The 15,129-nt window shown below is 38.6% G+C and overlaps 1 protein-coding gene across 1 annotated transcript in view; it reads right to left on the bottom strand.

The window, feature by feature from the left end:
- The window catches only part of RP1 (RP1 axonemal microtubule associated), a 195,451-nt gene that overhangs the window by 111,219 nt on the left and 69,103 nt on the right, over positions 1-15,129 (bottom strand). Inside the window, exons 4-6 of the mRNA XM_075214421.1 lie at positions 5,810-5,973; positions 1,565-1,651; positions 19-151 (exon numbers count right to left, since the gene is read on the bottom strand). Of these exons, the coding sequence (XP_075070522.1) occupies positions 19-151; positions 1,565-1,651; positions 5,810-5,973 (384 nt within the window). The remainder of the gene's footprint in view (positions 1-18; positions 152-1,564; positions 1,652-5,809; positions 5,974-15,129) is intronic.

The raw sequence follows: 15,129 nt of genomic DNA, 5'->3' as shown, positions 1-15,129 counted from the left end.
AATGTAAACTTGTCTCACCTGCCAGTTTGGCATGGCCATGTCTTAACACAGGAAACTCCCTGCAGATTTCCCCGTCATCTTGGTCTTGTGAAAGCCAGCGGTTTACTTTGATGCAGAATTGCTCATTTGAAAATACATTGAACAGCTGCACCTACGGAGGTTAACATGAAAGCAATATTCTTCACAGTTTTATATTTCATAGTTCATTGATTCTCCAACCAGTCATCAAACGTTAAATGTAAGAGGGTTATGTCTTTGACCTATGAATTTAACTGTCAAATCAAAGTGTGCTCATCAAAATAAAAATTGCCATTGTGTAGCTGTAAGGAAGGATGATAATATAATATAACCCCACAAAATAAAAAACAAGTACTGAGGTCAAACCACTTGTAAAAATTACATACTAAATTATGTTTTATACAGTTTTCATAACTACTACAATAAACAATCATTGGGTTCAAAAATTACCAGAACAGATTAACCTGTGTTCAGTGATTAATGTTTATCATTGAATCCACAAGTAGATAACTAGCCATTGTTACATAAAATTAGTTTCCATGTTACCCACACTACTGAGCATGCTTCTAGTCGTGGTCAGTCTAGCAATAAAAGGAGGAACAACTGTGTAAATCAGTCCCCCCAGCTGTAACTCATTAAGGTTAGGTATAGGGTTCACTGGTTTGGGAAGTCCAAAGCCATCCCCAGCCTAGTCCTATACAAACCCTCTAACCAAAATGAAACCACCAATGGTTTCTGTACCATAAACTGGAGCAAAAAACTCTATAGCTAAGCCTTACTTTAACTCCAAACTCCATCCATAACCCTAATGAGAGTGTGTAAAATGAGATCTTATTTAAAGATTCACAGAGAGCTGAAGTAGAGCTATTGTCTCTTTCATTCTTTAATAACTAAAACCAGCCACGATCAGGATTATTGTCAACATTGGGGGAAACAGAGGTAACTGAATTCCATGTAACACAGAGATAAATTGATTGGAGCTTAATTCACAAGAATCTATTAATCTAAAGGCAAAACTCTCCTGATCTTGCTAAAGTAGGAGGGAGGGCACAGAATACATGGAGCACAATAAGTATCACTTGATCTGTGATCAAACATTGTAGTAAGCTGGTGGTTAGGATGTACGCAATAGTTCACAAAAGCAGTATCAATATCAAGTGAATTTGAATGCTGGGGATGCACCAGATTTAACCGTATGGGTTGTTGACCTTCTTCACTTTTACAATAAATAGTGATGACCACATAGGCTTACAGGCTAAATATAAGCCACAGAGTCCCAAAAATAAGCGCACTGTTGCTGTAAATTATATTTGTGTTACATGCACTGGTGGAACTACCACTGGTGCAGCTGTGGAGATAATGGGGCCAGCTGCATGGGGAACTAGCAAGCTGTGGGCCCCGGTTCCCTCAACGCTTCCCTGCACCGGGGCCCGCAGCTCGTTAGTTCCGCCTCTGGTTACATTGGTTGCCTTTTAACGCCAATATTGATTTATAACTAGTTTCCCAGTCCTGCCCAACTGTAAATGTAATGTAAATGTTTAAGTACCTCTTCACAGTGCCAGTCAGGGGATTCTCCCGAGTTAGTGTGTCCAATACGTATCTTATAAACCTCTCCAATGTCACCTGTGTTAACCTGAGGGAAAAAAATATAATTTCTATTGAAGAAGAAATACATAAATATTACAGAGATTTAATAGATTTTCATTACATTTTAGTTTATATTTGTTTTGTGTGAGACCCTGATATCTTTTCTCACAAGCTGAATTGTAGCAAAGTGTAAATAGATTCTAATCATAATTTTCATTTCTTTGTGGTTGACTGTATATTAATAGGTTGTCTCTGATAGAACAGAGTAACCTAAGTTTGTTGTCTTACTAAGAAAGGGAAAATGATGCTGTCATAGGAACCTCCAGGAAAGAGCAGAAAAGAGAAATTAGACGTGGTAATCTGATTACAACTCTCCCGTTTCCTTGTGTTCTATGTCACTGTACAGTCGGGTACTAACTAGCAATGGGAATGAGAGAGGGAAAGAAGCAACTTCACCCCCCACCCAAAAAAAGAGAAAATACAAGATTATATATACTAACGGTGGCAAGAATTGTGTCTTTCTCAAAAAAATTGGAAGGCTCAGGGTCTATTTTATAGTTAGTTGATAAAGGGATTAACTACGCACCAGTTAACTTTACACATCTTCCAAGGATTTACCTTAGAGAATGCCACCTATGAAGTAGAGAAATCACTGCTACAACAGTCCTTTAGTCCTTCAAGAGAGTTTTTACTTTAAGCTACTCGGATCATCTTGAAAATCAAAAGAGCAATGGCTATGGAATGATGAAAAGTCAGTTTTGTGAAATCAATATGTGGAATCTGACAGCTCTTAATAGATTGTGGCATTTTTCATTCTGCTGAGATTTTGGGGTTTCAGAAACCCAACCCTTATTGAAGTCATAAGTAGCACCTAATTAGGTATACAGTCAAGGCCAAAAGTTTTGAGAATGACACAAGTATTGGTTTTCACAAAGTTTGCTGCTTCAGTGTTTTTAGACCTTTTTGTCAGATGTTGCTATGGTATACTGAAGTAAACTTACAAGCATTTCATAAGTGTCAAACGCTTTTATTCACAATTACATTAAGTTTATGAAAAGAGTCAATATTTGCAGTGTTGACCCTTCTTTTTGAAGACCTCTGCAATTCACCCTGGCATGTCAATCAACTTCTGGGCCACATACTGACTGTTGGCCACCCATTCTTACCTCATCAATGCTTGGAGTTTGTTAGAATTTGTGGGTTTTTGTTTGTCCACCCGCCTCTTGAGGATTGACCACAAGTTGTCAATGGGATTTAGGTCTGGGGAGTTTCCTGGCCATGGATCCAAAATTTTGATGTTCTGATCCCCGAGCCAGTTAGTTATCACTTTTGTCTTAGGTCAAGGTGCTACATGATACTGGAAAAGGCATTGTTCATCACCAAACGCTTCTTGGATGGTTGGGAGAAGTTACTCTTGGAGGATGCTTTGGTACCATTCTTTGTTCATGGCTGTGTTTGTAGGCAAAATTAGGAGTGAGTCCACTCTCCTGGCTGATTAGCAAACCCACACATGAATTGTCTCAGGATGCTTTACTGTTGGCATGAAACAGGACTGATGGTAACACTCACCTTTCCTGCTCTGGAGAAGCATTTTTCCAGATGCCCGAAACAATCTGAAAGAGAATTCATCAAGAAAAATGACTATAGTCAAGTTCTCAGCAGTCCAATCCCTGTACCTTTTGCAGAATTTCAGTCTGTCCTTGATGTTTTTCCTGGAGAAAAGTGGCTTCTTTGTTGGCCTTCTTGACACCAGGCCATCCTCCAAAATTCTTCGCCTCACTGTGCATGCAGATGCACTCACACATGCCTGCTGCCATTCCTGAGCAAGCTCTGCACAGGTGGTGCCCCGTTCCCTCAGCTGAATCAACTTTAGGAGACGGTCCTGGCGCTTGCTGGATGTTCTTGGTCGCCCTGAAGCCTTCTTCATAACTGTTGAACCTCTCTCCTTGAAGTTTTTGATGATCCGATAAATGGTTGATTTAGGTGCAATCTTACTAACAGCAATATCCTTGCCTGTGAAGCCCTTTTTGTGCAAAGCAATAATGACTGCATGTGTTTCCTTGCAGATAACCATGGTTAACAGAGGAATAACAATGAGATTGAGCATCCCCCTCTTTTTAAAGCATCCAGGCTGTTATTCTAACTCAATCAGCATGACAGACTGATCTTCAGCCTTGTCCTCATCAACACTCTCACCTGTGTTAACCAGAGAATCACTGACCTGATGTCAGCTGGTCCTTTTGTGGCAGGGCTGAAATGCAGTGTAAATGTTGTTTTTGGGATAGTTCATTGTCATGGCAAAGAGGAACTTTGAAATTAATTGCAATTCATCTGATCACTCTTCATGACATTCATAAAAACTGAGGCAGCAGACTTTGTGAAAAATAATATTTGTATCATTCTCAAAACTTATGGCCATGAATGTAAATTCCTTCAAAATAACCTATTATATTGAAAAATACAAAAACAATTCTTTATTCTCTGTGTTTAGGTGTTTTGGCAACATTCATTCAGGGTTTCTTATGTGTCTCTCTCAAAAGTGAGGCCCTCCTGGTCCTTCTACCATATCTTTCACCTTGTGTCTGAAGGTCTGTTTGGCAGTTGATCAAGGTGTTTTCTCTGCTATTTAAACAATCCTGCACTGCAATCTTCAATCAAGTTTTCTACTTCCAGGGAGATTGACTACGGTTCCATAGGCCTTAAATTAACATTACGTTACAGTGGAAAAGGGGACAGCAGGGTTGCTGGACATTAATTTGTAACCTTGAGATTGTCCATGCTTTACTACAATTTTCTGCTTGACCTCATCAGACAATTATCTGGATTTCTTTCTCTTCTCCTCACTCATTGCAGTACCCACAGGAGCAAAAGCAGGAGAATGAGTCCTTTTCTCTGTTCAAGGTTGTTTAATGAGTGGTTTTTATATTGCAGCCACCTGCTACTCATCAAAGGTGAGGTGAGTTTCAAAGTGAATGTGAATCACCTGCTTTAAATGTAATTATTTCTAAATAATCTAAAAGGTGGCAATAATTTTGTCCGGCCCATTAAAAGATTTCTGTGTGGCATAAGCTACCTTTTTTTCTGCTTTTTTGTTTTATTCCACTACAGACCAAGGAAATACATACATATGTGGATGCTAAAATCATTTTTTAAATTCAACAATTTTCTGGAAGAAATGGGTCATTGTTAGAAAAAACTGCGGCGGTGCCAATATTTTTAGCCACAACTGTATGTGTGGGCCAATAGCGCTCTACAAGGAGCAGGCAAGCAGCCCCAGAATATAGCCCAGATGGGGCTCAGGAAGCTGAGTACAGATATGCAGGATTCAGGGGAGTTTGGATAGCTCAGTAGATGGCCAAGTGAGGCCTATTGATGCCTGGCAAGAGACAGCAGAGGTCTAGTAGAGACCTGGGGGTATATTTACAATGCAGAACCGCCGATTCCTGGTGATTTAAGTAATTTTTTAAAAACGGTATGTTATTAAAGATAAAGCCTTTTGGGTTTTGTCTTTAACAAAATTGCTGTTTGAAGAAAATGACTTCAAAGCACCGCATAGTAAATATACCCCCTGGAGCTGAGAGACAAGAGTTCTGAGAGAGACTGAGAGACAAAAGAGTTCTGAGATACACTGAGGGGTATATTTGCTAAACTGCTGGTTTGAAGAAGTGGAGATGTTGCCAATAGCAACCAATCAGATTCTAGCTGTCATTTTATAGAATGTACTAAATAGATGATATCTAGAATCTGATTAGTTGCTAACGGCACAAACACTTGATAGCTTATTTGTACACTGAAATTTAAAGTTGATATTTGTGTGTTACCTGACAAAAACAGCTCGTTTTTAACTTATTTGCAAAATAGAAAACTAATTTGCACCCCTTGCATTGCAACATGGTTTTGTCCAGGAGACTACTTACTCAATTTTTTTTACTTAACTTCCCTTAATTAATCAGGCCCTAGGGGAATAAGACACTTGCCTGGTGAGGTTTGTAAGTATAACAAACCTTTTGCTAGTTGCTGTGAATTCCTAATAACTTGTAAACCTGCCCTATCTATATCCATTTCAAAATGTAATTAAATATTGAGATCACCCAGAGCAGTCTATCACCTTTGAGGCACCTCTGACTATGTCATTATTCAGATCACTGCATTCTTACCATTACTAATTGTTTATTAAAGAACTAAGCATCCTCCATTTACATACATGAAATGTGTCTTCATGGCCACTCTGGAAAACATCTTCCTCATTGCTATACAGATAAACAGGTGCCGATACTCTGATATGTCCATAAAATAAGATGTAAACTTGAGACGTGGTCCCAGCAGAAGGCATTTCACTAGTGAAAACTGATACTTTCCATTTTCCGGCTGCATAAGTGGGAAAGAAAATAAATACAAACATAAATAAATAAATGAAACACTTTAACATTCACAATTAGCAAACTTAAGGGTCTGTGACTGTCTCCCCTTAGCTGCCACGCTGTCATTTTTCTGACCCTCTAGGTTTGGCAATGTACCATGCCCATTGTCACTAAGACTAGGTACACACTGGAGGGTTTTCAGCCAATTATCCGGTCAATCACTCAATAAACGACTGCTCAGCCACATATCGCGTAAATGTGTATAATCACACGATGAACGACAATCGTTCCAAAGTGCCGGATGTCATTTCATTTGGTTAGTCGTACTTTTTAATAATCTCGTTCCCATCACCTTCCGATCCTGTAGTGTGTATGCACTCACAATCATGATCTCCATAGAGTTTTACAGAGTCATGGTCTTTTTAGTTAATGCGGGCAATGAACATGTCCTGGTGACTAAATGTAGAGAATGTTGTATATGAAATAGTTTCTTCATTGTGAGACTGAAAATTTCAGAGTCACGAAGCTAAAGAAATTTGTAATGACATGTGGATAGGTATAAGAATGCAGTTAACCAGTGTGATAGGAATAAGCTATTGTGCTGTCATTCTCTAAATGACTATAGGACCAGATGAAGAGCACAGATCTGAAGATAAATCTGTCTAGTGTGTACACATGAATTGTCCAAACGATTGGACCTTCAGTCATTGTAGATAACACATCGGTCAGAAAATTCTTCAGTGTGTACCTAGCCTAGCCAATTGGTGTTGTATTGTAAGATTCTCAAACTAACAAAACTAACTGTAGCGAAACTAAATTCGACAATACATTTAGTAACATCTTTATAGAAGCTAAGAAATTCCTGCAACATATTATTATTATTGTTGTTGTTGTTATTATTATTATTATTATTATTATACATTCATCTATATCTAATTTGTACATTAGATAAAACAATGGGAACATTCTATTCAAAATAATTTTTACAAGAAATAACGTTAGAAGAGTTAGACCATGTTATTTTATTTGTATTATTTTTTTAGCACTGTAAGCACTCAGATGTTTGTTTCATATTAAATGAATGAAGAATTATATTGTTGTTTTCTGTTGCTTTTTCTATGACATTATTGATTTAATGGGTTACATTTGTGAATGTGTTACAAAAAGCATTTATTGTGCTTTTCATATAGAAGTCTGTAAATATTTTTTATTTTTTGCATAGATGTAGCAATTGTTTGTGGAGGTTTTGCAACTCTTGTAATAATAACTGTATTGTATTAGATATTTTTTCCTACGGCTAATACTGGAATAGTGATAAGTTCAACCTTTATTTCCCAACAGAAGCTAATACAGACAGATGCTGAAATAACATATCTGGCAAGGAGAGGAAAGGACGAAAGATGATAGAGGTCGGAAAAATAGATTGAGCTTTCCTACAAACTTTGGAAGTTAGAACATTAAACATAATTTCATTAGTCTCAGATAAATTCACCAGCATAGAAATCTGGAGAGGAAGGAGGAGGAGTTAGTTTTATATTGTGACAGGATGGACCTTCTATGCCACCCTGTCTGTTGTGTTGCTTGGGACTGGCTGGGTTTGCCTTGCCACCGTCCCCTTTCTTTATCCCAAATGCGCCTTCTAACTGCAATAGGAGGAGCCTGCTGCCACCACTAGGCTCCTACACCGGCACCTAGAACCGCTTCCATTCGGGTATCTTTTGCTGTTGCTGTACCCTCTCACTGGGCAACTGGGCTGGTACTCCTGACTTCTTTCTTTAGATCAGGGTTGCTGTGGATGGTTCCCCTTGGCCTATCATATTGGCCAGAGCTGCAAGGTAATGGGCAGAGCATTGGAATGCTGCCTCCCAAACACAAAACAGCCGGATAACAGATTAGAATAGTCTAATCTGTAGGTCACAGGAGTTGCCGCAGGTAAGTAGGCGTCAAAGCAGGAACTTGAAGCCGTGATGTTTTATTAGCTTAAGCAGTCCTAATATAGACAGTTACATACACCAGTTTGTGATACTAGCGATCTTTCCAGAAGTTACAGATGGTATGATGATGATATATTACATGGTCAAACAGTCCTCCTTTTATACAGATTTACACACATGTTGTCAGAGGGTATCCTCTGCACTCCCAGAAGTTTTCACGGTTCAACTCCAGTCTCCTGAACACTAATACAGCTGGTCTGTTTCAAACAGAAAAAGATTTTGCCTCTATTGCATCCTAGGCAAGCAGATCTGGACTTTGAAGATGACATCTCCCAGCAGCCTGAGGGGTGAGAAATAATGCAAGACCAGGGCCATTGATTCCTGTAGGCTGGAACAGCATTGTGGAAAATAGTAAAGTGAGAGCTCCACTTTGTCTGGGAGCAGGTTATCCACTAAGAACTTACCACTAGACACCCACCAACAATTGACTGTGAGAGGGGCCAAGCTACAGGAAAATCAAATCCTCTGGCGTCAACGCCAGGCTATGAGTAGTACCATCCTTAGTATTAATTGTGGTAGTGGACACATCAGAGAAGTTGCATTAAATTTATCATTGAAACTGAGTTAAGATAGACCCTGGGCAGGTGGAAGCGCCCTCCCCTAGACCAATATTCCCCCTGCTTTATTCCTTGTATGGAGCAAGTAGGGGACAGCATGTCCTGCTCCTCTGTATCGGTCTGGTAGTGCTGTGCTGGTATATGAAATTGTAGCCAAGTTCTACAATCCCAGCCCATCACTGACATGGAGGTGCAGCAGACCACAGCTTCATAAGTAAGATGCTTCATGGCTGCTGCTTCTCCATGTCATAGGCTGATTGCTAGCATGGGGAAATTAAGTGGAAATTAAGAACAATGCATGAGTGATATTAGGCCACTATTAGAAGTGTCGGTTCCTCATCGACCCAGCTAGTATTCTATTGTTCTATTAGAGAAAGTGTTCCTGTGAAAGGGCCGAGCTATATCAGTGACATTGTTGCTGCATATCAGTTGTTCCTGGATACCAACACTAATCATTCCATTACCTAAATTAGAGACTGAGGGCCTGATTCATTAAGGATCTTAAATTACTTTCTTATTTCAGTCTCCTGGACAAACCATAGGCCTGATTCATTAAGGATCTTAACTGAAGAAACTTCTTATTTCAGTCTCCTAGACAAAACCATGTTACAATGCAAGGGGTGCAAATTAGCATTCTGTTTTGCACATAAGTTAAATACTGACTGTTTTTTCATGTAACACACAAATACTTGATAGCTTATTTGTACACTGAAATTTAAAGTTGATATCTGTGTGCTACATGAAAAAACAGTCAGTATTTAACTTATGTGCAAAACACAATGCTAATTTGCACCCCTTGCATTGTAACATGGTTTTGTCCAGGAAACTGAAATAAGAAGTTTCTTCAGTTAAGATTCTTAATGAATCAGGCCCCATGTTACAATGCAAGGGGTGCAAATGAGTTTTCTGTTTTGCACATAAGTTAAATACTGACTGTTTTTTCATGTAGCACACAAATATCAACTTTAAATTTCAGTGTACAAATAAGCTATCAAGTATTTGTGTGCTATATAAAAAACAGTCAGTATTTAACTTATGTGCAAAACAGAAAACTCATTTGCACCCCTTGCATTGTAACATGGTTTTGTCCAGGAGACTGAAATAAGAAACTTCTTAATATAAGATCCTAAATGAATCAGGACCTGAGTTATTAATTGAGATTGGGTCCTTACATATCACCAACATATCTATGAATTAAGGACTGAGTTACTGTTTTTGTTTGTTTAGTAATAGATTCCCTTTCAACTGTGTGCATCACAGAAAAACCAGACGCACCCTTATCAAATGTGTGTATTATTATCCATCTGCTGTTTAGAGTAGTGTAAAAGTGTGAGACTGAATGTTGCTGATCAATTATTCTAACTAGCATTATCAGTAACACTGCACAATATCCACATTTATTAAAGTATCAATTGTTTTATCATTTGTGTTTCAAAGAACAAAGTTTGTGTTTTCATATATGACTGTTTATTAAACTAACCCTTCACCCACTCTTCTCCTTATTCACAAACTCATTCATATATTACTCATGTTTAACCCTTGGTTTAGTTAAGAAACCACCTACAATTTGCTGAAAGCTTACTAAGAAGACTTGAGTAAAGACACTATAACATCATTGGTCATTCAGAACCAATGTAATGAGAGCTGGCAGCTTACGGATGTCACAGAGTTTGTCCCTATCTCCTGTCTTTTAACCTGGATTGCCTAACTTACCTCGCTGACTCTTTTCACCAGTTCCCTGGCTCATGTAACCTTGCACAGCTAATCTTGTTAAGTGTCTGTATAACCTGACTGCTTATTGTGATCAGCCTTGAACAGCTGATCACACTGAGAGTCTATAGGGCCGGTGCAACCATTAGATGATCCTGGACAATTGCCCCTACACAATGCGTAGGTCCCTGTCATGAAGAAGAAGCAGCACAGGGCTTGTGTGAGGGCCTGCTTACGGCATAAAGTATCTGCTTAAACTGAAACCTATCTTAACTGACAGCCAGGTGATTCAGTTTTATGTTGTACGCCCTTAGATTGTACGCTCCTTTGAGCAGGGTCACCTCTCCTCCTGTCTCACCACTGTTAACTCTGCTCTCCAGCAACCTTGTCATCCTCCTCGAGGACCCTCTTCCCCCTGTCCCCTCCCGCTCCCTCCTCTCCCCCCCTGGGGGTCTCCCTATAATCCGTGCCCTCCCTCTTGGGCTCCGTCGTATGCAGACCTTCCCCTCTCCCCTCCCCCGCCCTTGCTGTGCTTTGAGCTCACAGAGTTACTGTGCTTATTATTTACTGTACTGTGCTGTCTCTCCTTGTATTGTAATTTCGTTTGTCCCTGTACGGCGCTACGGACACCTAGTGGCGCCCTATAATTAAAAATTAATAATAATAATAATAATGTTTGTGTCAACTATAGGAAGCTAAATCCCATCACTAATAAGGATGTATGTATTTTACCTAGAAATTAAGAATCTCTGATAACATTAAGGTCGGATGCTTTCTTTTCAACTTTGGATCGGACTAGCAGTTACTGGCAAGTTCTCATGGCTCCAGCAGCTCAAGAGAAGACAGCCTTCACTACACCTATGCAATTGTATGAATTCACCTGCATCCCCTTTGCATTGTGCAATGCCCCCACATTACAACAGCTCATGGAGCACTATTTGGCCTGTAATAATATTGTACTTGGATGACATCATTTTTTACCTTAAAAAGTGTAAAGAGCACTTGCAACATCTGATAGAAGTGTTTGAGAAATGCATTAAGTACAGACTGAAAATGAAAGAGTCAATTACCTAGTGTGCAAAGTGAGTACTGATGGGTCATTCCTGATCCTAGAACGTTAGAAATGGCAAAAAAAACTGGCTAAGCCCTGTAACAGTCAGGGTTGTGCAGTGAATTCTAGAATTGAATGGGTATTACCTCTGTTTTAAAAGGAAAGAGAGGGACTGTCACACCAATTGCAGAGAGTTGAGAACCCCTTAATTATAGCTTGAATTATGTTATATATATCTCAAGTCCTAATATTTGCATCAGGGGGTGCTACCTTAAACTTGATCGATACAACAGAAGAAAAAAGAAGTTCTTTAATCAATGGAAGGAATTTGAATCTATTTTGTGTAAACACAGTCACATCCTTAAATTAGATTTGGATCTTAATGAGATTATCAGTGACTAAACATCTATTGATTGGAGAAGATCTAAAAACCTACGAGATATACTGGTTCACTGTCAGCAGACCACTGAAACAGAGATTGCTTGAACACATAGGCAATATTAGAAATGCTGAACAAGATATTAAAAAGATGAAAACAATAACAAGAGTAGCAAGACATTTCCATAAAATCCACAATGGTAATCTTAAAGACCTGACAGAATACGGCATGGAAAAAATAAACCTGGGCATAAGAGGAGATTTGTAGCAGGAACTTCTCAAAAAAGAAGCAACAATGATTTTCCTTATGGATACAGTATATCCATTGGGATTGCATGAATATAATAATTATACTGCATTCCTATAATATATTCCCTGATGAATGGTTCCTTTTTAATTTTTAAAACCATTTGGAAGGAGAAAAATAAGCAATTAAAAATAACAAGTAAAAATCAATGTTCTAATTAAATTTTAACTCATTAAGGAATGAATTAACTATCCAAGGATAACAAAATTCTTCTTATAAAGAATGGGAAGCTAGTAGTCTGTGATATCCCTTAATCAATCTTCTTTCTTCTTAAAAAGATATATAAATATATGAAAACTGTAGGTTAATTATAAGATGAATTATATTATTTTATACTTACCTGTGTAAATTTTCGGATGCCTCTGAGCGGTTATGTAACATTATAAATAACACATCTTCCACATATCTGACAAGATATTTTAAACTAAAAGATATCTGTACACCATAGAATCTTCACTCACACTATGTTATTGATATCTTATGAATCTATGACTATTAATAACATATATTCCCTTTTACATAATATTTTATTTATAATCTTCTAGATCAATACTATCCTAACACCTTTAATGTTCCCAACTTTGTTGTTATGAAACTCTTATACATGTATCACATCCACTAAAAAAAAATTTCATCATGTTCATATATTAATATTAATCTAAGAAGTATATACTTTTTATCAAGAGTATACATTCACTAATTTTATTCGATCTTGTCGAAGTCAGCAAATTGGATAAAGTCATTTCAATTAATATCGAGCAGACTCGGTTGCCTTTGTCTGAAAAGATGCGTATTGCACGCTGCAGCGTGGAAGGGCATACGCAGCCGCAACACGTGGCAATAGCAGTTTTTACACATTTACACACATTCGCACCAATACGCATCTTTGTAAATAGTACACATTAATTATAGTCGCAACACATAGTTATTTATGTCGAAATATAGTAGTGTTTATGTGTAATATTATAAATTATATGCATATTAGTAATACATATGGTACAGGTTAAAGGAAATGTGTCATGTCTGGTATCATATTAATCCCCTTTACATCAGCAGCTGTCCGGTTCATTCGGCGAATAGATCGCACATTGCATACTCTAGTTATTGATGTTAGGGAATAAACCTTTAATATGATGCTGACTATAAAATGCTAATGGACTAGTTGAAATTGGAGTCTTGGCGGGAAGAACGGAGCACAGCCCCTGGAGAGATGACCCCCACCTTTGGATTCTTTAGTTTGAACTAGCCTATGATCTGCAACCCCCGGGACCTTCCTGAAGCCTGGACCAATAGAAGCAAGCCACGCCATCTGCATTGTTTTACTGTATTTCTGTTTGCATATAAGCAGGAGCTTTTTATCTAGTATTCAGTCATCTTGACCACAGACTTCAGACTTGAATGACTGTTCACTGGATCCAGAGTGCCTGCGATAAGTAACGGCTGTACTTATTATTTTGCTTGAATTATTCTGCTACTTTTTGAGAATAAATATTTGTGCGTTGGAAACACAAATCGAGATTCGACAATCGTTATTGAATAGTGACAAAACGTGCATAACAATCTTTATAAGTGATATACTAGACCTATATATAATATACAACTGCAAATTATAAACATCACATATACAATCTAAGTCACAGAAGGAATATTAACATGTAAGATAAAATATCAATTACTACCTTAAATATATAACAATCCAAGTACTTATCAGAATTTATTTCATTTATCCTTTCAAATTTTACTCAATACTATGCATCTTTCTGAGCATTAGTCATGTATCATGAGCCAGATATGTCCGATGTTAAGGTTTACAGGAACGATATTGGACCAATCACAGATATAGGGAGGCAGAACTACAAAAACACATTCCCACACTGGATAAGTATATTGTCAATCAAAATCACATAGCCTCTATGTGATTTGTTAGCGCCACCGTCACCTGAAGGGTTTCAGACTATATAAGAAACGTCAAATCTAACCCTCAGCTTGCCACTGATTAAGCAGACTTAGCGAAATGCGTGTCGGCATTCTCACTGTCTGCACTCGATCCTATTTCAACATTGAAGCTGCTTGCATTATTTTGCTCCATTTAGTCCACAGGTAGTCTGGAGTCTTAGTTAGGCAGATTGCAATTCACCCCGCATAGCCTGCCACGAATTGTGGTGTTACACATTGCTACAACTGACAGCCTAGGGGAACCATACTATATCTCTATATATGATCTCAAAAAGCTGAGAAGAATACTATATAAAAGCCTATACTGAAATAAAGGAAATACATAATGCTATTCATTTATAAATATAATTCTCGGAACTTGGCATAGGAGGAGCCTACAATATTGAATGTTACTAAGCAATAGCTCTCTATATATTATAAAGGAAAAATAAGGGGTGCAGACAGCAGTTTTATTTCACCAATGTTTGGACAATTTAACTTATTATTTACTTTATATTTCGCTAATTTTACATACAAGAATAAAAGTTAAGTTTTAATTTCATGCTTCTTCTGATCCACATCATATATTGAATGCAGGGCCGGATTAAGGGAATGGAGGGCCCTGGGCTAAGGGGGCCTCCATTGCCCCGTGAGGGCCCCCCCCCATGATCCGAGCTGCCCGCGCCCCCCCCCAGGCACTTACCTCCTTCTCCGGCGCGCTGTACGCTCTTTACTGAGATCTTGTGAGAGTAAGACTGACGAGATCTCCTCAATAAGGAGACTACAGCGCGCCGGAGAAGGACTGCAGTGAAAGTGCTCAGCAGCACTGATCGCGCCGGAGGCGCCCCCGCCCCCGACCGATCAATACTGCTGCTGAGCACTTTCAAGGGCCCCCTCGATGCCAAAGGCCCCTGGGCTGTAGCCCAGTTAGCCCTATGGTTAATCCGGCCCTGATTGAATGTAGAGTTGATAGTGCACCTACATTAAAGAACTTCTTTTTTCTTCTGTATTACCACTGTTTTGTAAAGAACTTTAGAAAAATAACCAATCCTTTTCACAAACTGTTATGATGAATGACTAAAAGATAGTCATTGATATGAACCCCACAATCAGTGACAACCCCTTTATAGAACCCATGGTGCTGGAGGTTTTTTACCATTAGCAGCCGCCTTTCCCAGAACCACACTATTCACTGGTACTTGAATGCTCCCTAGACTTGATCCCAGTAAAG

The sequence above is a fragment of the Mixophyes fleayi genome, chromosome 5 (genome assembly GCF_038048845.1).
Source record: "Mixophyes fleayi isolate aMixFle1 chromosome 5, aMixFle1.hap1, whole genome shotgun sequence".
NCBI lineage: Eukaryota > Metazoa > Chordata > Amphibia > Anura > Limnodynastidae > Mixophyes > Mixophyes fleayi.
This window is presented reverse-complemented; position numbering and strand designations above follow the sequence as displayed.